This window comes from Nesoenas mayeri (genome assembly GCF_963082525.1).
Source record: "Nesoenas mayeri genome assembly, chromosome: 5".
Classification (NCBI taxonomy): Eukaryota; Metazoa; Chordata; class Aves; order Columbiformes; family Columbidae; genus Nesoenas; species Nesoenas mayeri.
Genome location: NC_137548.1, coordinates 54300150 through 54325698, shown reverse-complemented (window position 1 = coordinate 54325698; position 25549 = coordinate 54300150). Strand labels below are relative to the sequence as shown.

The window sequence follows — 25549 nt, the reverse complement described above, 5'->3', positions numbered from 1 at the left end:
ATTCATTCTGCAGATGTTATCAAAACACATTATGAAAAGTTACGAGCCCTAGAGAAAGAGACAACTCACTGTCAGAAGTGGACAACTTCATACAAGAAAAGCAGTCTTAGCTTATTATTTCTGGGTCAATTGCTGTCTTTGGTCCTTTACTTTCTAAGTTTACTATAACAGTAACTCTATAAAAAGTAGTAACTCTATAAAAAAAATAGTTGAAGAGTCTGGCTCAAAGCCCACGAAGGTCAGACAACCTTTTTAAGTTGCCAGAAGCAATATAAAGTACAGAGCTGTAAAGCACAATTCCTTTTAAATCTTTACCTCAATCTTTTGTGGAATCAAGCACGGACCTGAAATTTGAGGAACTCCTAATTGTCCAAAAGAGTTAGACCCACAGGACAGAACTTCACCAGATCCTGCAAAATGAAGAGTCAGAGCTCAACTAGTAAATCTGTGAGCAAAAGCAAAGCACTTTGACATTCTAACATGCAAAATATCATAGCTGAGTAGCTCAAAAAAGGAACCAACATGTCCTGTTACAAAGTCCCTGAGGCCACATGCTTCTGGTCTGACACACCATTTTCAGTAAAGGTCTGAAGTTCACTGGGATACAAGAAACGTGGAGTAATTTAGTTCACAAGGCAAGTATCTTAAAACCAGTAAGTGCCTGTGCATCACAAAAGCAATAGGACTGTGGAACTTTCAGAGTGTTCCTTACGTCAACAAATTTCTTCAGTTCTTACAGAGACAGATTTACCTACTAATATAATTGTAAAATCCCAGCCACAGGCAACTTGTTTTACACCAAAGCCGGACACAGCAGTGCACAAAGTAAAATGCAGTACATCATCCATGTGATTCAATCCCAACTGCCCATATCTGTTATGGCCACATACAAAAAGTTCTCCCGCACCTAGAAGAAGAAAAGAAAAAAAGGAATCACATTTCACTTCACAGACTAAAAAGACAAGCATACATCCATTATCTTGATCTGTTACATTAAATAGGTTAAGAAGCAGTCCTCACATAGCCAAAACATAACCACAGAAGATAAACAAAACAGGAATTTCCCCAATTTCCCCCAAATATTAAGTCAATTGGCATGGGAGAAGCCTGTTTTGCAACTAAGAATTGGTACTTGCTCAGGAACAGAACCCACAGGTAGGTGGCAGCATCAAATCAACAGGGAAACGAAAAAAAATGTGTAGAAGTCACACACTCCTTACAAGAGCAACGTTTTTACCAGTGATAAGTGCAGAATGTCCCCCTCCTCCAGTAATGCTTTTAATGTCTTGACATTTGCAGGAAACATCTTTCAGTGACTGAGGTACCAGCACATCCTCTTTATGACCAAGACCAAGTTGTCCATAGCTGTTTGCACCCTTCAAATACACACAGAAAAATAACATATTTTAAATGTGTTAATAGAAAGAGAGAAACATCTGCTGCCAAGAGTGAGTAAGCTCACTGGGGAAAGGTCACAGGTTAACCTGCCAGTATTTGCTCCTGAAAATCCCTCAAAATGGCAATCTTCATTCTTACTGCTGTCACACAGGACCCCCAAAATTCCAGACCAGGACTGTCCTATATTTGCTGTCATTAAGGTTGCCCTTGCAAGCCCAGTATTTTAAGAAACATACTGGAATACATCCTGGTAAGACTTTAACTGCAGGCTAACAGTTGCTAAGGAGGAAAGCTTTGTTATCAGGATGATTACCACCCATTTAATTTTAATGTTAATGCTTCCCATTCATCACTAAGATCTTACTCCTGCCAATGCTTTCTGGCAGTCCACCTCCAAAATGAGACCAGAAAGACATGTTACCTTATTCTGGAACCCATACAAGTAAAATAGAAACACTTATCCCTCATCAACTAAGTTGTTTAGCTTAAATTGGCCAAATGAAAATATACCAATTGCAATAATTACAAATTTATAAGTACAAAATTATATTCACTAAACAAATCACATCAAGCAACCACTGACAACGAGGTAACGTGTCAAGGAGTTCCTCAGCCAATGTAAGCTGTTAAATGTCCAACATTTTGAACAGCAACCCTCACCCACAAAGGTGGACTCAGGAACTTTCCCAGCCCACAGACGGCAGTAACAGCAATGCTCAGCACCCACACTGCCCCCCCGCCCCCCGCTACTGATGCCCAGGAGGCCTTTCCCTGCCTCACCTGTGCTCCCCCTGCCCATCTGCTCTCTGTTTGCCCCCTGCACCCGGGCACAGCACCTGGTGCATGTTAGAAAGACATTTGGTACGTACTCACAGCCCAATGCTTTTGTCTAAAATGTTGTGATTTCTGTAGGTACAAAATGTTTATTGCTAAAGGTATCCTTTTAACCTACACCAGCTGCTGCAGCAGGGTGTGGGGGGTAAATAGTTACAGGTGGCTGAAATGTCAGGATTTGAGCTCAACAGGCAGACCAAGTTGTTGTCTCACAGTCACCACTAGTGGTAGACAGTTTTAGAGTGCATTACTACTTCGACATTACTCTTTTTAGACAGCGTATCATAAACTCTCACTTTAGCCTACAACTTGTGATGAATTTTCAAGCCTTCAAAACCAGGCAAGCTAGGCTAAGGTACAGAAAGAACAGAGGTGCCTGGGGAACTGAAAGCCACACGTGCGGACCATAACGCTAACAAACCTGTCTTCAGTCACCTTTCTGAGACTGATGGGTTATTACCAAACACAATTACTACAAGGTAAAACAAGCTAACAAGGAAAATAGATACCCATTTAATGGCTTTTAGACCCCTTTGTTCATCAGGTAAAGTCATGGTTCTGACGCACCACCGCCAAAAAAAAAAAAAAAGAAGTATTTATTTGGCATAGCTCAGGACGTCACCCAGGCCACCACACACCTGAGTGAACGGTGGTTCCGCCGGTGCTCCGGCCGAGCGGCGCCAGCTCCGTGAGCCCGGGCCCGAGCAGCGCCCCGGCCCCGTAGGTACCGGCCAAGGCGCAGCCCGGCCCGGCGGGGCAGCCGCGGCACCACAAACCCGCAGCCTCCCCGCGAAGCGGCAACGAGCCGGTGAACCGCGGCGGGGCGACGCATCGCAACTGAACCACGGCGCCTATTTTATTCTTCGGTGCAAGGGAAACCTTGGCCCACCCGTCCCCAGGGAAGCGCACCCGGCCCCGGTTCCCCCGCAGCATCCCCAGGGAGAGCGAGCAGCCGGGCTCCGCGTCCCGCCCGCCGCTCCCTGAGGGCCGCGCCGCTGCGCGGGGAGAGTCGCCACCTCGTGGCCGCGGGGCAGGAGGCGGCCCCAGCTCCCCCCCAGCCTCCCCTCACCGCGCCGGGCACCGCTCACCCACGCGAAAAGCAGCGGCTCCATAGGGCCAGCGACCCCTCGCCCTTCCCGCCGCAGGCCGGGGAGGAAGAGGCGGAGCGGGGGCGGGCTCCGGCGGGGCCCCGCCTCACCCCGAGCCGCCGCGCACCGGGGGTTCTACGGGGAAGTGTGGCCGGCGGGTCCCTGTGGGCAGCGCCGTCACGGCTTCGCCTGTTGAGCGCCCTGTCAGGGCGGGAAGGACCGTTTGACCCTCTCAACACCCTTGGGAGCGCTTGGGGGTGGCTGTGGCGGACAGCGGCCGTCCCGGTGCCCCCCCAGCCCCCAGCGCTGCCGTTCCTCGGACAGCCCCGGCAGCTCCAGCCCCGGCAGCCGCCTCCGCGGAAACTCCCGAGCGGCCGGTCCCGCCGGTGCTGAGGAGCCCCACGGGTGGGGCTGCGGAACCGCTCAACAGCACCCGCTCCAACGGGACCAAAAAAGACCAAACCTTTAGAAAAATGAGGGGAAAACAAATCACTTCTCAAATGAATTTATACAGTTACGAAGGGAATTAAGGCACATGCGTGAAATACTTGAACCATGGTATAAAACATATAAACCCTAAGTCAGAAGTAGGTGCTTTGTTTTTATTGCTACAGTGCTGAATGAAAGAGCTTTTGCTTGCAAAAATTAACAACAAGTAATTTATTTCATTGACATTTAAAACTTCCACAGTTCAAAATATTTAAATTATTGCTGTTCTACAGAGCCAGAAGGTTTGGATGTGTGAAGCCAAACATATATGTTAATGCTGCAGAAATACATCTTCTCTGTATTACTTTTAGCAGTTTACTTAAATTTTTGCTACGCAAGTACAAATAAAGAAACAATTGCTGTTTTTCCAAAGTATTCTAAATTAGGTGCTAATTTATCAAGTATAAAGTTTCCTACTTGAAATGTATACATAGTTCAAAGATTTGAAGTAACACAGACCTATGTATATTTCAACAACACAACAATCTCATGTTTTTTAAAATAGAGCTGAATATTAACTTATCACAGAAGCAGACAAAATTGATCCTCCCTCATAATAAGGTTTCTAAAGAAAGACAAAGCTCCTAACATCTATTTTAAAGTGTAACAAACTGCAAATGTTGTGGACCATATTTCAATGTCTTAAATGCTCTTTAAAAAGTTATGGTGGGTTAATAGTCACAGAAAAAAAAAAAAATGAAAGCATCAATATATTTGATTTAAACAATGAGTATATTTGGAAAGATTGGGCCAGAGATTGCTTATGGAGCAGATGTGGCCTACTAGAAAGCATATGAAACAAACTGATTTTCAAGCAGAGGTTCATGAAAGTCCTTTCAAGTTCTCAAACTCCTGGGCTGGTATCTCCAGTGTATTTAAGTTTTCAGTCCATTTTTCCAATGACCTTCACAGCGGCAAGTTCTGAATTTCCTGATAAGCTCTACCTATGAAGAACCAGTGCCCAGCATGCTATTAAATGCACCCCGCACCTCACAGATCTTTCAAATATATTGTATTTCCTGTACATATATTCATTTCATTGACAGGGCCAGCAGAAAGAAGAGCCAACACAGCTTTATACAGATATGCAGGATGCTTTAAACTATGGAGTCCTGAAAACTGGGAGGTTGGCTACTGTGTGATAGAGACAATTCAGCAGGACACTGCTTCCCACCACTTGTACAGTGCTCTTTGGAATTACATACACTTTATGCTACAAGGCAGTTTGTTGCATTCACAGCCACAGAATTCCAGTGAAATGCTTGGGCCTTGCAGTTATCATTTGTTTGATGGACAATGGAGGCATTCAGGCCTAGTAAAGAAGAAACAAAACATACCATTCTGCAGCTTGTGCAGGTCCAACTGAACAAGCAATCAATAGGATACTTAATGTTACAGAAAGCCAGACCAGACTAAGAACTTTGGCTGTTATTTTAAAATTTGATGTTATTTTAGAACCAATCAAGCTATTTGAATATTAAATTGTAATTTCAAAATTGTTTTAGGCTTTGTGCTAAGTCAGTACCTCATGTCTTGCTATAATTTTGCTAAATTAATTCAATCAGTTCTGTAAGGAAGTTCTTCCCCCCGGTGCAATATCAAGGACAGCAACAACAATCCTCTCTGAGCCAACAGCAATCTCTTAAACAGGATTAGGATTTGATGCAGCAGCTCTGTGACTCTGCCTTACACTAGAAGCAAGCCAAACAGCACATCTGAAATTCTTTGGGGGCAAGATTGATCCCTTTGAAAGTTAGATTTGACTCCCTCAATTTTGTCATGAACCTCCAGCTATTTGTGTCCTGATGCCTGCATTGTAATCATTCTACTTTTAAACTTAGTAGCATAGACTTAGAAGCACTGATTACTATGGCTTCTACACCATGAAGTCTGCAATGCTTTAAGATTAGTAGCATAGATTCCTGGAGTCAGAAACAGACATTTCCCTATGGCGAATTATTCCATTATTGCCTCACAAACCACCTTCTGCAGCACCTGGTCTCAGCCTTGATCCACAGACCACAGTTCTGCTCCAGTCTAGCGCATTCTCTACTCCCCCATCAGTTTCGCAAAGGCAACTCCAGGCCTTTTTTATCCAAGGAGGTGGGAGGAATACATTCTGTAAGGGACTTCACACAGAGAAACAAGATAAAGCGATTATCCTTATGGACCATTCACTCTTCCATTTGTAAAGGAGAAAGTTCTGCATACAACACATTACATGCCTAGAAATAAATCAGCAGGGAAAGGAAAGAGTGCACCACACTGCTGACAGGGGTGTTAAACTTCCAGCTGCTTGCCCATCTTGCTGAGAGCATCGCTGACAATGTCCAGCTCATGACGTAGCTCATTCACCACGCTGGCAATGCTCTTCGTGTCTTTCAGGATCTGCACACTTTGAGTATATGGATTGTACTTCACACCAAATGGGCGCTTGATGGTTTTTGCAAACTCTCTATTCAAGTAAAAAAAAAAAAGAGAGGGAGTTATAAAGAAAACACAAATGCATCCTCTCTATGCAGTCAGTATCAAAACCCACTTTTCCGAACTACTTACTTGCTTAAAAATAGTTGTAATTGTTATATAGTTCATCATCTTTCCCACCCAGTACATAGAAGACCAAACAAATACTAATCTCAGCATTTCAACACCATGAAAGATAGTTGTAAAGCTTTGGTAAGAATAAAAGGGTTTGGTGCTGCTCCTGAGAGATGGGCAAAGTCAAACCTGCTTCTATATAACAGGGGAAAAAAAAAAATTCCATACCTCATCTTCTCCTTTGCTTCTTCAAAACTTTCAGAAACAAAGTAGACCTCCTGGAAAGTTGTGATGAGGCATTCTTGCTTGCAGGTGACCTTTGGATCAAAAGGCTTGACCTTGGCACTGCCAGAGAGCGAGTGCTGGTAACATAATGTGTTACCCATGTGGCAGAGGAACATCACCACCCAAACAAATCACAAGGAAGAGGACATGAGGGATGTAGAACAGATAAAAAAAGATGAAGTGAGACCATACTTAGTGCATTGCTTCTTAAAAATTTTATCTGCAGATGAGCAGTGGTTAAAGCTTAACAAACAATAACTTTGAAGTCATATTATAGTCTGGGCGAAAAAGGGATTCCTCAGACACAAGGGTCATATGTAAGAAAGAGCAATATTTTCAGAATCTGGTTAAACCAGCAAAGATTCATTATGAAATTAGTTAATTGGAACCTAAAGTTAAGAAATACCAGCCATCTAATGCTTCTTGTGAAAGACATGAGAGCTGCTTAGTAATTGTGACAGTACATTTGCTTAAAATCTGCTAGTTACCTAGGAGTTGTCAAACTATACTTCAAAAAACACAGGGAAAAACAATGACAATAGTAATCAGGTACAAATAAAAGAGGTAAATAAGCAGTAGATATTACCTTGAGCTCACTAATTGAAGAGAGCAAGCCAGCCCCATAAACTCGTAGCTGTCCCTCTTGCTTGCACAAACCAAACTCTACAGTGAAGAAGTAGCACTGAAACAGAGAATGGAGTGAAACAATCCAGCCTTCAGCAAAGATACCATGGTGAACTAGATGGGGGCATTTCTTTTTGTAGGTAGTGTCAAATAGTTGCAAATATCAGACGGTCATCACTTGCGTATCCTTCTCAGATATTTAAAGAGGAGAGAAGCCAGAACGGAAGGGTGAAGAACCACAGGACTGCATGTTTCTCATAAGAAAAATTGATATTACAGATCACCTAGCTAGGAGAGAAGCTGTTAATATCAGCAGGAACATCAAGATGTAAATCTGTTTTGACAAATACTGTAATGACATCGTCAGCTTGAAAGAAACACTGTCTAGAGAGGATCTTTGAGCAAAAACTTCAGCCCACTACAGTTTGTTTCCCATTTGATTAGTGGCCTGTAAAATTAAAGACGATTAGTTTGCTGGATTTCAGGATTTCTGCAGGTATATGGAGAGAAGCACTATTTTCATAGATGGCTTAATTCTGCTCCTCCTGAAGGTAGTAGGAATTTCACCACTAGATATATTAGCACACCCATTCTTTCATAACTGACATCAACTATTTGTTTTCTAAATTTAATTTGCACCTTAAAATATTTTGGCCAAAGCATCCAGAAACTGACATCCAGGAAATAAGATTAATTTCTATTATTTTCATTAACTAGCTGAAAAGTATCTAATGCTAGTGGTCATCATATTCAACAAAAACATCATATCATTTCAATTCATTCTACACATTAAAGAAATAGATTACTTTTCAAATAATTGAATCATGTTCCCAGAAGTAAAGAGATTTTGTTTGGAAGAAGCAGACCATAGAATTTCTATCTGGAAGAAGTGATCTACCACCAGAAGTTGCACCCTTACTTGATAGCCAAGTTAAGAAAAATACCAGTCATATCAACCTTAAAACACATTTTTTTCCTAGTGTGGAAAATTGATATATGCCCTAAAAGACAAGCATTGAAACACTTAGGTCTAGGAGCTGATGTGGCTAATGTTGATACAAAGCTCCAAATTTATTCGATGGTGTGGAATCAGCCTAGTAAAGCATGAAGCTTTCAGTGGATCACCAGACACTGAAACACTCACTGTTGCCAGTTTTTGGACAGCCTCATCTGATGCCCCAAGTGAAGCAAGTCCAATTTCCTGGGAGAACTGAGCAAAACTGGGTTCAGCCAAAAGAGGGACATGGCCTAGGAGCTCATGGCAGGTGTCACTGGAAAAAGAAACAAAATAAGAAACCTCATTGTCCGTTTTTGTGGTAGAGTCAAAAAGCAGCACCACTTGAACAGATACAGCGTCTCACAATCACAGAATCATTTCGGCTGGAAGAGACCCTCAGGATCATCGAGTCCAACCATAACCTAACTCTAGCACTAAACCATGTCCCTAAGAACTTCATCTAAACACCTTTAAAACACCTCCAGGGATGGTGACTCCACCATTTCCCTGAGCAGCCTGTTCCAATGGCTGACAGCCCTCTCTGGGAAGAATTTTTTCCTAATATCCAGTCTAAACCCCCTCTGGCACAACTTGAGGCCATTTCCTCATGTTGTATCACTTGCTACTTGGGAGAAGAACCCAACACCCTCCATGCTACAACCTCCTTTCAGGTAGTTGTAGACAGTGATAAGGTCTCCCCCCAGCCTCCTTTTCTCCAGGCTAAACAGTTCCAGTTCCCTCAACTACTCCTTGTAAGACTTATGGTCTTTAACTTGCATTAAACTATGTAATATCCAAAAGACAGTCATCAATCACAGTTAGCTGAAAGCAATTGAGCAGGTCATAGCAGCTCTATGTAGGTACATAAACTCAGATTTTCAAACAAAGCTGTCTAAAATTAAGATATGAACTCCACAATGTCATCAGTAAGAACTCTCCTATAACATACTGTACTTTTGAAAATACCACCCTTATGAAGGTGGCACTTGAGCACACTAAAATTTCATTACATTCAGCATGAAGCCTGAGCCTTCAGCACCTTAAATAAGTTTTCTTGCTGGTGTGCTTAAGCGGCTTTTAAGCTGGGCTCTGAGCAGTGAGATTCAAAACTCTCTCAAATTCTACCCCCAAGATTTAATGACTCACGGCTCTGGTGTATAGAGAGGGTCCGAGCTGTGTCTAACATATTGAGTGCAGTGAAAAACTCGGAATGCTAATCCTGCCAAGAAGTCTCTGGGTGATAGATATCCAGCAACGGGGCGAATGGTAAAACCTGTGCGTTCTGAAAAGGAACAGAGGAATTGTACATTAGTTTAATGTAGAATTGCGCAATGTCCCCACCTTTCCTGCTACAACTGGGGTGAAAGCCACAGCACTCTCTTGGCTCAGGAGCATGTAAGAAAATTAGATACAATTAGAAAAATTAGGCCTAAGCTTGAGAATGACTAAGAGTTAGTAAAAATATCCCTGTCTGTGTATGTGTATTTCCTACATTTTCATGCCTAAAGCAGACACAATACAGCTAGGTATCTCCTTAGGCAGTCCCAACAGGCTCTTCAGAGGCAGCATTGCCCCTCAAATGTCACTTGTTGTATATATTCAAGACAATACATTAAAACAGTGATGGCCAAAAGGCCTCTTAAAGGACTGGAATGAACTACCAGCAAAAGTGACCAAGGATATTTTCTCATGCCCACAAAATAGCAATGTGATTTGCAATGGACCTTAGTTCCTTTTTGCATAAGAAAATTAGCATGTTACCTTTCAGAAAACAAGACACATCTTCCAGCTGGGGGATATTGTCTTCTCTGTACCCACAGTGTTTGGTGAGCAAGGGTAAGTTTTTAAGGTACTCTCTGCAGGCATGAGTTGGGTAAAGCTTGTTAAGCTCTCGGTACACAGTCCCCCAAGTCTTGATCTCCTCCTCAGTGAATTCAATCTTAGGAATTGGGTCACCACTACAGGGAGAAGAAGAAGAAAGGACATTCCCAGTAAACGGCTAATAACAGATGACTCATTTACCTACTATTACATACGGTTGTGACACCTGGTCAGGGTGTATTAGGCCCTGTCAAATACAGAGTGAGATCTGGTCTATGCCTGAAAGAGCTTATAGGCTTGTCCTCTTCTCCACCTAAATCAACTGACAGGAATCTTTGCATTGGCCTCACTAGAGCCCGAAAGTTTCAGTTCTGTAAACAGTTTCTTAGGTGTTTAATACCAATAGTAACATTTAAAATACCTGTATAACCTTTACAGCTTCAACAACTGAGAACACATCCGTTTCCCTGTTGGACTTCCCTGTCTGCAATTACTTCCTGTTACCTTTTTGATTTGTTTTAGAAAAAGAGAATTCCCTAAATCAACAATACATTGCATGGAATCAGCTAAATATACACATTAGGTAAAAAACATACTTCTATGCAGAGGAGACAAGCGTCTGTCTTAACCTATTAATTGTAGTCTGTCTCTCCTACTTAGCCCTTAGGATCTTGATTAAAGTGGATTATAGCAAGCGTGTGACCTAAAGCCCCCTGAAAGCAACAGGAGTTACACTGAGCTTCCACCGCCAGCCAGGTAACCAGCAGGGCAGATGCTTTCCCAAGGGAATCTCTGTTACCAACACACTAACAGTAACCGGTTCTGTGCTGTGGTAACCAATTGCATTAATACACAGTGCAACAGAGCTCTAGAAACTCACCATTTCTAGGTCATTTCCAACAGAGGAACTTGGCGCCTAAACTCAAGCAGGCAACAGCAACATGAAATCATGTTTTGAAAGAATTTACAGCACTGGGTTATGAAACTCTTACTGCTTTAAGAGCTCCTTCCCCCAAGCAGCTTCTCTAGAAAAAGAAGCTCTTCAAGTTTCTTTTCACAGAAAACTTCTTATCTACACATCACATGCAGTAGTTTGAACAAAAACTGTCAAGTATTAACATTTGCCCAGAGAGTTTACTCACAGTGGTCAATGGGCTATATACTGGGGTTTACCTCCCCTCCCTCTGCTTCGCAAAGGAGACCAATCTGACCCAGTCAAGTCAGTATGTCCTGGCACAGGCAGCTGTGCAACCTGTTGTTCACCTCTTCCTTTGTTGCACCCATTTGCAGAGGAGCAGGGAGGGACCAGAGTCCAAACTCACCGTGCTGCAGGAAGCGCACGCTGGCATCGCTGCCCATCTGAGGATCAGTGCTGCCGCAGGTGCTATTAATGGCCGAGCAACCATGAGCTGATCCTCAGACTGATCAGAGGACCAGGGGCTGGAAGATGGCCTAGATCTACCTTTTAATCTTGTCTTACACCTCCCTTTGTTTTAGCCTTCCAGCTCTGATTGCCAAGCCAAGCACATCTCAGTGAGATCTGAGCCCAGGGAAGGTGAGCTCCTGCCAGGCCACTCTGCTGTTGTTTCTCGGCACCCAGAAACCTTAACTTGGAAGAAGTTGAGCTTACTGTTTATAGTTCATAGCAAGGTCTGCAAAATACTTTCGCCTCTTGCGATAGACGTTGTCTTTGAAACCCTGGAGGGAAGGAGGAGAAAAAACAAGTTAAATGAGTTTCCAAGCTGCAGTATGTAAATTAATCAAGACACTTGAAATTTCTTCAGTTGGGAAATATAAAAGTATGCTGTGTAAGAATGAGAAGACAGCAGGAATCCCATAGCTCTCATTTAAAATATTTAAGAACTGTGAACTAGGCAAATACTCCGATTTGAGTAAGGATCAGAGGTTTTGTACATCCAACTAAATATTCAGTACACAAGGATTCATTTTAGTCATATCAGGACTTAAACTTTGTTACTTGCTTAATTATTCTAAATTACAGAACAAATTGCCCATTTGCACTGCTCAAGTACCAATTTGTCTGCTCCAACTATAGAAAGGAAGAAAGAAAGAAAGAGGAGAAAACAAGCCTGTGTCACAACACCCTTCTTTTTTTTGTTAACTTTTATGTGACCACGCAGGGCCCAAACCTGGAGCCCTCACACAGGAAAGCCTTGCAGGAAGGCGTGGGAGCTGAATTCAGTGACAGCCTTGCCTGAACTAGGAAAAAGACGAAGCCCCCAGAAAAAGGTGCTCAGACACACAGAGGCGACATTGAGGGGAAGGAGAGGGAGGAGGAAAAGCTGCAGGGTTTTTTTAAGTGAGCTCCACAAAGTACGTTTTCACTAAGGATTGGGTGTAGCAGGGGGAAATACTTACTGGATGGTCAGCATCCAAATCGGACCCGTACATCAGCACTCTGTTTGCACACTTATCCAAATCTGAGATCTTCTTTGGAAACCAAGGGACATTCTCCATGTCTAGGGAACACATGGAATCCACAAAGTTATTAATAACGCCAAGCATGCTGAGGGAGGAAACGCCACTTTCAAGTTTGGCTATAAATTAAAAGGGTCATGAATAAGACAAGGGAGTCCACTGCCTATCTGGCAGCAGCCTACAGCTCAGACTTCCTCCTCTGTCCCTGCCACAGGCTGCCTGCAGAGCACAGCCAGCTCCAAAGCACACAGGGGAGGAAACAGTTAACACGGGTTTTCTGTGGCCCTTAACTGTTACTGCTGTTAGAGCAGCATCTAGAGACTCCCACTGAGGCTTCACACTCCGCTGTGTGAAGCATCTACAGAGCCAAGTGTGTAAAGGTGCAGAGAAGTGATTTGCCTGTGGTCCCTGGGCAGAGTGGGAGCAGGTTTCGGTCCTCCCATCCTGCTTTACTGACCATGGGAAACACAACGCTGCTGTGTGGTTAGGTCCCTCAGAAGCATCCAGCTCTGCTGGGGGATTTGTGGAGGCAGAGGAAGAGAAGGAGGCCCTGCAGCCTTAGAGAGATGCATCATTACAGTTTTGCTATCAACTTTTTTTAATTTATTTTTTTTAAGCCCAAGAGAGTTTATAACCAAGCTCTTGGCAGAGCAGTTTTTCTGCCTCAATGCTCCTCAGTTTTCTTACAAAGGGCAGGGGGAGTGTTTAGATTGAAATTGCCCTTACATAGGGCTAAAGTAAGCCATTTTTATCAAAGAGACCAGATCTCACCTTCCCCTACCTACCATCCTGTGCCAAGCAGAGTGGCTGAGAAATACATGGGACCAACTTCTCGCTGCCCTGAACTTCAGGCATCTCTCTAACTAGAAGCAAAGGCAAACAGGATGCAAAGCATCCTAAAGTTAAAAGGCACCTCTTTCATGCTAAGATAGGTAACCTGTTTCAATGAAAACTGGTAAAGGAAAAATAATTCAATCAGGAGCTACATAAGAAAGTTGCAGAACCTCATTGATGCCAGTTGTGCTGTGCTGAGAAGGGATGGGAGCACAGACGGTGGACATGCAATTTGAACTGTCCCAAAACAGCCTGGATTCCTAGGTGACACCAGCCTAGGTGACGCTGCTCATACTAACCAAACTACACTCATTCTCAACACAGAAGCATAAACCTGGTAGCTACTGACTGAAAACACCACACAAATGCAGGTGGGGACACCATAAAAACACTTCAAGCCAACACATCAAGAAGCGCATTTGCATCAGGACTGCCTTTTGTACTTACCGTCTTCCTGGACATTGAAATGCTCTGTTGGGTTCATAGACACAACGTTGACATGGGATTTCAGGAGCTGGAAGATCTCATTGAGTTGTTCCCTGTTACTGTCACAGTCAACAAAGATCTCAAACTCAGAATTTCGTCTCTTGGACTTCCGTGACTCAATGTGTACCAGATTTACATGCTTCTCCTGTTTTGTAAGAAGTAATGTTTTCAAACAGATTGACTGTAGATAATTGACTAAAAACTAAAATTTGTTTTTCAAATGAATATTCTATTGCCATGGAATATTCACCACCTTTGTGAAGCTATTTTGGTTAATTGGATCTCTTGATAGCAGTTTGCTTATTGGAGGGGGGTAAAATGATTTGATTTTAAAAAGCCTCCCATTCACAAGAAAATGAAAGAGAACCTGTGTTCTTTCAATTTCATTTACATTCAAGAAGCACAGAAAGACACAGTCAGGACCTTTAAATTCATAGACCTGTTTCTTTCATCTCTTCTATAGGAAGCTGATTAGCAACTGGGTCTGGGGAAATTCACCAAAATGCCAATCAAGTCACCATATAATTATCTCACAGGCAAGCAAAGGATTTAAAAGCAGTAGTTTTCAGGGCATAAATTTCACTTTTATTTGAAAAATTGTTTAATCATACCTCTTATTTGAGGAATATAGAGAAAATCCCAGTCTAAGACATCCAGCACCAGAGGACAGAGCAGAGTGGCACCGTGCATATCCCTCATGCATTACCTGCCCGGCAGTCAAAGGAGGGCAGCTGTGCAACTGCAGTTCCTCTGTCACCCTCAGTCCACTAGACAGGGTGACAAGGGCACTGGACTCAACCCAGGGCAGGTCAGGACCACAAGTGTCCACCTGCCATTGGCAGGAGCTGCAGACCCACCTCTGACATGCAGAAGAAACAAGGAGTGCCAGTCCCCTTTTCATCAGGAGAAAAGACAAACCCACTCAGTGTGTAGTTGATAATACAGATGTGTAGATGATAATACATTTTGTGAAGATTTTCAGCCAGCCAGTATCTAATTTCCAAGGCATAAATTTGCCTTTGTGGGTAATTTTGGGTGCAAACTGGGCGCCAGGCTAGGACTCAAATCCTTAATAAATGTATGTAATTAATCCTAGTGTGTTCCAAAACTTATCTCCACAACTTAAAAATATGGACCTGCTGTAGCAATGTGATGATTACACACCTGAAAGAGTTTTAATGCTTTTACAAGTCCTCCAACTTCATTCTTCAAGGAAAAAATTATGGCTGTTCTTCCTCTTTCAGATGCATGGTCTTCATTCTCTTTATTATCTTCAATCATTATGTAATTTGACTTATTTAGCTAAATGCAAACAAAAAAAAAAAAGATTTTTTTTAATTTTACTGGCTAATAGTGAAAAAGTGTAAAGTTTAACATTTCAGTTTGTCTTGGGGTAAAATTGTGCTTTTACTGATCAACCACAAAAGGAAAGGTGCCAATTAAATCATTACACAATAATAGGCATAAAGTTAGGCACACACAGAATCTGTGACAGCTGAGAATGAAACAGATTTATTTTTTCAGTTGAATGATTTTATAGACATCTTTAATCATTCTCTAGAATGCAGCAAATGTTTTCAAAGTACAGTTTATAATTAACACTGGTATTTCAGGGGGAAGGAGTTATAAAATTTCAGGAGAAATAATAAGTTGAACAACATACTTGTCAGCAAATTAAATGAACATTGGTAAAGGGAATAATCCAAACCCCACAGGATATAGGTAGGAAAAAATGGATCAAGAAATAGTAGATCGGAACTGAAAAATAGTTGCCTCTCTCACTACATAACCATAAAATACTGCTTTTAGAGAGAAATAAAACAAAACCTAAGGACTTAAAACATTGTGCTGACCAGAATTGGTAGACTATAAAGACTCTGATCAGCCATAACAAGCTGTTCCATCTGTCAGGTCCCCTAATTCACATGCCAAACCCTTATAATAATCACCCAAATCACACACTGAAAATTTTCAGACATCCACCACTGCAGGACCATATGGTTTTGTACTTTACTAGTGATCACACTCCTGACTGTGATGAAATCAGTGAATATCAGAGACCATATTCTTAGCTACAGGGAGCCAGGCCATAAATAGAGGTAATATAAAAACAATTAAGAATGTGGAAAAAGTGCAGTAAAAATACAAGGCTAAGAAACAGAGGCTGTGTCTTGTGTCTTCAAACCTTGCAAAAAGAAACAAAAAAGGTGAGGTTTCTGAAGGAGACAGTGAGAAAGAGAAGAGGAAAAAGGAAGGCACATTACCACTGTTTGGAATTATCTCATTTGACACAGATTTTAAAGATAAGACTATCTGGTGACATTTTTGGAAACAGAAAGAGCAAAAGTAACAATGCAATCAAAACACAGCAGTTCTGTTGATTGACTTCCATGGTTTCTCCAACTTTAATCTCTTTAAAATGGATAATTCTGAACAGCTAAGTATTTATACCCATAATAGGCAAGTTTAAAAATAATAATAGTAATTTAAAAACCGCAACAGATTTTATATATCTTTCATCAAAATGTACCCATTTATCTTTCAGATTAAGAAGGCAATCTGCCTAACAAAATAATGAAATTATTTTTATTTTAAATTGAGTGGTTTATAATAAGGCTGACATTAGATGCTGCTCTAATAAAGGTTTCAAGCAGGTTACTAGCTGTGAGCAATTTTGGGGTAGAGAGGTGGTATCCCATGGAACAAGTCTTGCTCCAAGCCCACCGATGCTAATGGAAATACTTGGATTTCGGACTGGGTCCCGACCTCTAATGAGCTGTCACTATATGATGAGCCTGGACAACAGTGTCAGCCCATCACACTGTTCCTGATCTTCATCAGCCTGAGTCCAGACATCAAATTCTCTGCTGAAAGGTGGTGACAGGTCCTGCTGAGCAGCCTAGAGCTTCCACTGCCCACCTCAGCAAGCGTTAGGTCAGGATCACAAGAACTAGGAACAGGAACTAACCAAGAGTAGTCCAAGCAGACAATGAAAAGCTAATAACACCACAATTACATATAGGTCATTGGTTGTTTTCTCAAGTGCAGAGATTGCCATTTGTGTAAGCCAAATCCTACTCAGATGCTCAGATACCCAAATGCTGTAGAAAAAGCTGGATGCAAAGAAGTGCCCGTTACAAATGGAGTTAGATAGTGATCTTCAAAGACAAAAACCATGGGGCTGTTTCATATATACAGCTCATACGCAACATTTTGGCTTGATTCCATATTCAGGATCATTGACTTAAAACAAGATCAGCTTACGATATTGCATGCAACTACGCCAACTCTCATAAGGTGCACAGCCAGGACAAGCTACCTGCACTGAAGCTTAATGTTCGTATTTTGCTAATTCAATTAACACTGTGTTTAGCACCAGGTGACAACATGTATAAAGGAATATGTTTAAGAGACCAATGAGGAAAATACAATAAAATACAGTGTGTTCTTACAGTGAGTTCTAAAAATGACCTCTAACTTAAGCATTTGAAAAAGCTGCAGAAGAGAAATTCAGATGCCCGCCATGCCAAACACTCACCACTTACCTCTTTAATCCTAAACCAACACTAATCTTTTGCTTTCAATTAAAAAATGGACTGAAAAACAGGCCTGCATTAATGCAACAACCATTTTGGTACAAGACAAAATGGTAATGCAAAACCAATTCCTCTCTTCCAACACCTTTGCTTTCACTTTATTCTGTATCAGTAATTTAGCTCTAATCAAATTTAACACTTTTCCTTTGCATGGTAACACTTTTGAGCTTCTTGGAGGCTGAAGGGGCAATGAATGTTGCATTGATACTTGTTATTAGTGATGTAAATCATTAACTGATTTGCTGTCAGCCTGACTCGAGTCTTAATTAAAATACACAAACACAGGGATACTCAAAAGCTCTTATTTAGATAGATATCTAGGTGTCTTCTGGTCAAAGATCATTCCTTTTGGAACCCATAGCAATTACCTTCCCTTCCTCCCCCCCCCCAAAGAATATTCTCTGCAAGTTAGATATTTGAAGGTGCATATTTTGTGTATTAATTCTTTATATTAACAGATAGCCAAGATTTAAAATTATCCAAACATACTTGTCTAGAGGATAAAACATTTTAAAGTCATAAATTGAAGACAAAAAAAAACTTTTAGAAGTGTATTTGATACAGATTGCCATTATTTGTATTGGATAAAGTCTCAACAGGCATTTTATATCCTCTTCCCTCTTTAAGTAGCTGCTACTTTCTCACTGTCCTTTTGACACACTTCTTAGCAGGGAAGGATGAAGACTTGATCTTATAAGTGAGCACAACTAGATGGCACATTACAGGGATATTTTTCAGCCACACCAAAGGTCTTCCTTAGACTTTGATAACAGACACCGAACTGAAAGCTGTGCTGAATAGTTTATTTGGCTTCCAAAGATCTGAGGGATACAGCAAAACAATCTTTTATGAAACTTTACTCCATTACACTCAGCATCCTTGTCTTCACAAGGAATGTTACTGACTTTACAAACTGCACAGCATCTGTAACTGCAGCCAGCTCACAAGCACTGATTTTATCTGATCCTCACTGATGCGCTGAGCACATTCTCACTGGAACGTGAAATAATCCAGGAATGTTTTTTTCTAGGCTCCTGAGCAATGGTGCAACACAAGTTACTTTTTTTCTACATTTCATTTGCTCGCATTTGAATATTACCACTTTTCCCCCCCCCCCTGTCCAGAAACAGCAGCACAAAGCAGCTCTATCCCAACCCCAGCAGCACTGAGCACCCCCCCGATGCCAGCGGAGCAGCATCTCAGGGCAGCTACCGCTCTCCAGGTAACCGGCGCCAGAAAGCTCCCGTTTTCCCCCAAACCACCGCTCCGAGACCCGCAGCAGCGGGACGGCAGAGCCGCAGCTTCACCGAGGCAACATTTTTCCCGCCAGCCAGACCCACCCCCGCCTCTCAGCGCTGCGCAGGGCCGGTCCCCTCAGCCCCTCACCTGTCCAGCCGCCTCCCGCGGGCCGGCCGCCTCCAGCGAGCCCCCGCGCCGGACCGCCGCCTGCATGGCCGGGCTGGGCCGGGACCGCCCCGCTCAGCAGTGCCCGGCACCAGCGGCCGCTTTATGGAGAGGGCGAGAGCCGCCCCTAATCGCCCTCTGCGGGGGAGGGAGCGCGGCGGGAGGAAGCACCGCCCGCCCCAGCTGGGGAAGGGGCTCCTTAGCTCTCTGAATAAATAGTCCCCGCCGAGAGCTGTTTGTTCTGTTTGCGGGGTAGGGATGCTCGGAAGCAGCCAACAAAAGATGGATATCAGTGGATACATTACAAATGTACAGAGTCATAGAATGTCCTGAGTTGGAATGGACCTACAAGGATCATTGAGTCCAACTCCTGTCCCTGCATATAAAAACCCCACAGTTCACACCATGTGTCTGAGGGCGTTGTCCAGTCTCTTCTTGAACACTGTCAGGCTTGGGGCCGTGACACCTCCCTGGGGAGCCTGTTCCAGGGCTACACCACCCTCTGGCCGAAGAACCTCTTCCTAATGTCCAACCTGAACCTCCCATGGCACATCTTCCTGCCATTCTCTCGGGTCCTGTCATTGGTCACTGAAGAAAAAGAGTTCGGTGCCTGCCCCTCTTCCTCCCCTTGTGAAGAAGCTGTAGCTGCCATGAGGTCTCCCCTCAGTCTCCTCCAGGCTGAACAAACCAAGTGACTTTAGCAGCTTCTTCTCCAATCCCTTCACCAACTTCATGTCCCTCTTCTGGACACTCTCTAGCAGCTTAATATCTTTTTTATCCTGTGGTGCCCAGACCTGCACACAGAGCTCCAGGTGAGGCCGCACCAGTGCAGAGCAGAGTGGGACAATCCCCTCCCTGCCCAGCTGGCCATGCTATGCTTGACGCACACAGGACACGGTGGCCCTCTTGGCTGCCAGGGCACCACTGTTGGCTCAGGTTCAACTTGATGTTGACCAAATGCCCCACAAAGCTGCTGCAAAAGTGCATAGTTCACAATGCAGCTTCAAAGAGATGCACAGTGGGTAGACATATTGAGTTCTTAACTAAAAATAACAGTGTGTTTGTTGCTGTGAAAATTAATTGCAGCACATTACTTATTTTCTAAAAATCTCCGGCACTTACAGGAAGAATAACTACATTTCATTTAGCAGGAAAAAGAAAAAAGAATATATATATATATATTTTTATCTCATATATAGTGTCATTTATTTTCTGCACACATCTAGACATATTTTTATATTTTAGAGACTATCATGGTTTTTAGACTCCAATAAGCCCAGTCCTCACTGTCCCTTCTCAGGTCAGACTTGGCAACAACATTAAGATAAGGGTATTTGTGGTATATAGTAGGAGTGGCCAAAAGGTTCCCCAGGAATGTAATCCCTTGGAGGCTTCAGGGGTCTGGGGAGGAGAGATTGATTGTTTTGTGTTGGGCATGGGGCTGTCCAAAATACAGAGATTCTCGTCTTTTGTTATGTTCCTTACAAAAACTTGCCTTTCAAATAAATGCTCAAAATCAGCAATGACTAGTTTTACCCTAATTTACTCAAGTGTTTCAAAAATCTCCAGTATTTTTCTCTTCAGTGTCTAAAATATTGAAATCTTTATTCCAGATAGATCTCTTAGACACTGGTGTAACACAAAGGATAAAAAGTACCGGTGAAGCCAATAGACAGGCTAACATCTAACTAAGGCAGACACAGTCACTCTTGTAGTGACACCTCCAAGGGTGTCAGTGTCTTCCGTGTTCCTAAAAGACACTGAAGTTCAAACAATCCTGTTTCTAAGAGGACTGAGGGTGACTAGTTTTGCCCCTCAGACATAGCACAGGGTTGAAACAGTACGGCTATCATAACATAGCTGGAAAAGCCACTGTTCCAATTTGTTAATGGGATACATTTTGTGAGCAGATGCTTCAATTTTCCCTTCATAAATAAAATGCAGTATTTATTCATAGAATCATAGAATCGTTTTAGTTGGAAGAGACCCTCAGGATCATCAGGTCCAACCATAACCTAACTCACTATGCACTTCACTGTGTCTTAGCTCTACAACAGACATTTAACTTCCTTCTTGCAGAACAGATCTCCCCATCAAACAAGCTGACTCAAAAAGCAAACAGTTCGTAGGATCTTTATCCAGAACCTTAAGCACATGAGAGCCTGATATTAATAATGAATCTGCAAACATGGGCACAATAAGATATTTATGATAGAATATGACTAATCTGTCAGTTTTCCCTAGCTCAAATACAGCAATAATAAGAACTAACATGTCATTATGCATTTTTTTAAAAAACTACTCACTAGGTAGCCATCTAGAAGCTCTTCCATTAGAGGTCAGCATCTTTTATTTGGAAATCTGGGCTCAGGCTGGGTTTCCAGTACTACCCAATAGCAGCCAGGTTGAAATTCCTGTGCTTTCTTTTCTGACAAATATTGTGTTCATCCTTGATAAAATTTGTGAGAAAACACAAGATTCAGTTCTCACTCACGTCCTCAGGCATCAGAAGACAGATCAGCTGAGGTCACTTTAACTGTGAATGAAGGAGTTTTTATTATTTTTTTTTTTCATTACTTTTACTCGGATCTGTCTTTCCCTCTCCTTCAAAGGCTATAGGCTTTCACAAGGTGCACTGGGAAAGCCAGTTTATTCTTAGTGTACATATGTAGATTATTTCAGTGTTAAGGGACACCGAGGTCCTGCCCTACAGCCCAGACCTGTAAAGATGCTCCACAAAGCCTCAGTCACCCAACCACTTCTGAAAACCCACTTTGGAGCCTCACTCTCCAGGAGGCAACGGAAGCAGTGGCATGGTTACCTGAAGACCCGAAGCACAGGGATGGACACAGGACAGTCCAAGGGGGCACCTGAGCCTCATAGCACACAGGAGCTGTGGAGGGGATATAAACTGGGCTGCCAGTTATGCCGGATTTAAAGGCACTTCCTACCTCGGAGGCCCCAGTCTGATAAACAGACAGGAGTGTTCTTGCCTCCCATTCTCGCCCTGTCATTTCCAATTTGAGCAGGAGCTTTCTGGGACACTGGTCACCCCTCTCCCTCATACCTAATGCTGTGGAGCCTGTGGTCAGCCTGGCCTGTAACTGCTGATACAATGCGAGCAGTGCAGTAACAGCCAAGGAAATTCAACCTAATATGAAATAATCAGTTACATAAAGAGATAACAGGGGTGCCCAGAATTTTGGGGAACAGATTAAAGCTGATTCACTGGTTTAGTAAGAAGTGCTTGTTCACCATAACCAATGCCCTCTAGTCTGAAAGAGAAGAACCACAAGGCATGAACTGACTCGATTACAGCCCATTTTCACTGGGTGCTCGCTGGAGCCTGCTCCTCTCCTCTCCATGAATGGTTTCCAGCCCCCGTGTGTCTGCAGATGGTTTTATAGGAGAACTATTTAAAAGGTTTCATCCAAAGGCTGAATCTTCGGTTTTCGGGTTGCAGGGTTTCAGAAAACCATCATTCTGTCGTGAGCACAACTGCTGCTTTGGGTTTTCACTGACACTGTGACACTTCTACCTTCTCCCAAAAGCTGGCAGTGTATCCTACCATTTAAGAGAGGTGGCTTCAGCCCCTCACCACAGACAAGAGCAATATGGCACGGCAAGACTACTGGCAGTCAGGTACTGAGTGCAGTGCAAACAGAACAGCAACGTGCACAGGTGCTGCTCCCCTCATCCTGGGAGCAGGCGGCACAAGCAAAGACTGACCTGGAAAATCTCTGAATTGTCACAGAGCTGGTGTGCAGGAGCACTGGGGCAGAGGAGAGGCCAAAAGTTTTCAGTGGGACGTCAAAAGTCTACACAGACCCAGAGGTGGGAAGTTGTGAAGGACAAAGAGACAACCTGGGGCATCAACACCATAGGGAAACAGGCCTCTCCTTATCTCATGAGAGATAAGGAAATGCAGTGATTTTTTTACTTTTTTTTTTCAAAGCCCACAGGAGATTTCTCACATACAGCCTCTCACACAGACAAAGCCCTCCAGACAGATAATCAGCACCTGAGGATCCAGTACAGGTCTGACCCTGCTCAAAAGTGGGTCAAGCTGATCACACATTTTGCAAGGCAGCGCTTTGCCACGTGCGGCTGCCGCAAAAGCTGTTGCATTGGCACTGAGCAACTGTGATAACACTCACCACCAAGGCTATGAGAGCTGGCTTTCAGTTACATGATTCCCTCATAGTTCCTCATTAAATGAATTCTCCTCTTCCCAGCAGCCTCCAGATCCAAGTGAGGGGGTGGTGCCAGGCTGAAAAGCCCCGTGTTTTCTGGGCCCTTTGCTGGAGAAGCTCCAGGGACATCAACAGTCTCCAGAAGAGGCTACAACTCTATCCCTGTTTCCCAGCTACTCACTCAGAGGTGGCTCTTCTCAGTTTCTGAGGGGTTTCTGTTTTGTTCTTCAAAGCAAGAACTTGACAGCAGAGTTTGCAACCAGACAGTGGTGCTGACACTTGTGGGTGCACATTTGTAGATAAATGCTCTGGAAATTTTTAGGCTGAAAAGTATTAAAACCAAACTGTCACACCTCCACATCTTCCCCGTCCTAGAGGGACACAAAGTAAAGGGACTCACTTTTCAATGTTTGTGAAACAGAACAACATAAACCTTCTGTCCTATGTCTCCTCTTCCTTCCACTCTGAGAAAGTTTGCTCTCCATGGGTAAAATATGTAGAGACTCAATTAACTTGGTGCATCTTTCCAGACATAGCACAAGTTTTGAGCAAGCTGGTCGGGGGTGGAGAGGAAAAAAAGAGAGAAAAAGAAAAATCAGTATAGTACAGGGGCTCTCAAGTGCTCCAGCACCAGGGGAGGGAGAGTCAGAGTGTGATTTTGTTCAACTACTGACAACTCATGAGGCAAGAACCATGGAAAGGCAGGTTGGGAATGATCTGCAGGGATATTAATCTTTTGCTGAAAGAGAAGATTATCTAGCTGAGCACGGCAAGCCTAGAGGAGAGAATCAGTCAGCCCTAAAGTCTTCTCAATCCCGTCAAGGTCATCAGTGTGAATTACCCCTTCTCCCCATGTGGTAGGAGAAAGTGCTCTAATCTCCAGTGAGGTAATTTCACTTCTGAGCTATAAACCTTCTCAGCCATCCCTTGGGCTTCATTTGGACCAGCCATCTGCCTTGCTAACCAGGACCACTCGCCACTTAAAGCTTTTCCAGAAAAAGGTATGAAGTGTTAAATCCCTGAACAAAACAGGTTTAATACGACTTAATACTAAGTCTACTCTAATCATAATTACCCTCTCCAGAATAGACTACTGCAAATTCTAATCACAGCCCTCTGCCTTTCCATTAATTAAATACTGCAGACAAGTTATGCCTTTAAGAATTGCACGGCACTTAGGCAAGCACTGTGGAAGTTGCAGGGAAGAGTGAAGGTGAACATCATGCAGTCCTTTGAAACAGTTTGTTTTCCAGTAGAGGTTTTACAGATCTTCCTCATATTTTGCTTGCATTTTGTGGATACCCTAATATACTAATGCCTGAAAAAACACTGGTCTGAAAATCTGACTCATTTTCTTCTACTGATTTTTAATATTTATAAAGCATTGATCATAACAACACCTAAGAAGCAGCAGCACTTGCTTCCATTCACTTCCTGATATTGATTCTCCCAACATTTGACCTCTCTCACTCAAAGGAAATGATCGATCACTGTGTTTTAAGTAATTTACCTAAACACTGGGAGTTAAAGAGCTCCAAATCCAAAAGCTTTTCAAATTTTCTAAAAATGCATGGATCCAAAATCCTCAGCTTTCAGCAAGGGAATTCTTCCATTTGCTCCCTTCTTCTGTGAACCACCATTCTTTCAACAACCACTTCCCAGGGCAATTCACCCAACCCTTGACCAGCGTGAGGCTACAACTGTGTCGTGCTGTACTCGGAACAAACACCGAGAAATGTCTGGAAGTCTCAGTGCAATAACTCAGCTACTGGGAATGGGATCACATCCCCATGAGGGTATAGCAATCAGTTACCTCTCCATGTTATGGAATAATTGTTGAATAATGAAGCATTTGATTCATAAGCAGTTAGTAGGTAACAAAATAAAGAGAGGATTTTAAATTATGCAGTTATTGAAAACATTTTAAAAGATATTTCCAATGTAAAGTGCAAGAACCAATAAGGCAAATGACCCACTCAGCGTGATTCAGACAGCTGTAGCATCAATAGCCTTTAAGCACGCTGATTTTGAAAAGCCAGAGATGCTGTGTAAATCTACTGAAGCACATCTAGCCAACAGACTATTCACTGAATATTTGCTTTGGACTGTTTAAAGAAGTAATATCAGCCTTTCCATCTGAGGCAGGTAATATTTTTCTTTTCATAAAAGTTAAATAAAATCATGAGTGACATACGTTACGTGCCGCTCTGAACAAACAAGTCATAGTTTTTCCTAAAAACATCTTTGCAAGCATTTTATGAAATGTTGGTCAAGATGCTGCTGGGGCAAGGGAGAAGCCATGCTCTGATTTGTTTTCACCAGTGAATATGTTAACACTGATGTAATTTCAGCTATATTTCAAGCAAAACCGTTGTCTGATTGGGAACTAAAATCCCGAAAGAGCTCTTTGCTTCAACTACTCTGGAGTTAGTGGGTACAGAAGTGCCAATTACAGCTCTTCTTTTTTTTTTCTCCTTATCTTAGTGTTGGTCAAGTCATCTCAGGTTATATCTTCAGGAAGCA

General features: G+C 42.9%; 2 protein-coding genes across 2 annotated transcripts in view; both read right to left on the bottom strand.

The window, feature by feature from the left end:
* Positions 1–3344, bottom strand: part of SERGEF (secretion regulating guanine nucleotide exchange factor) — a gene marked incomplete at both ends in the record, with an annotated part of 153905 nt that extends 150561 nt beyond the window's left edge. The window contains 4 exons of the mRNA XM_080345615.1: positions 316–410; positions 752–907; positions 1238–1376; positions 3321–3344. Coding sequence (XP_080201741.1) covers positions 316–410; positions 752–907; positions 1238–1376; positions 3321–3344 — 414 coding nt within the window. The remainder of the gene's footprint in view (positions 1–315; positions 411–751; positions 908–1237; positions 1377–3320) is intronic.
* Positions 3345–6089: 2745 nt separating this feature from the next.
* TPH1 (tryptophan hydroxylase 1) lies at positions 6090–15129 on the bottom strand (the record flags this gene model as incomplete). Its single annotated transcript, XM_080346141.1, has 10 exons — positions 14998–15129; positions 13795–13978; positions 12454–12554; positions 11705–11772; positions 10015–10211; positions 9400–9535; positions 8401–8527; positions 7219–7314; positions 6576–6709; positions 6090–6264 (listed from the first exon to the last, which is right to left on the bottom strand). Exons 1-10 carry the CDS (start codon positions 15112–15114, stop codon positions 6090–6092), a joined length of 1335 nt encoding a protein of 444 aa, XP_080202267.1. The 5' UTR covers positions 15115–15129.
* Between the last annotated feature and the right edge of the window lie 10420 nt (positions 15130–25549).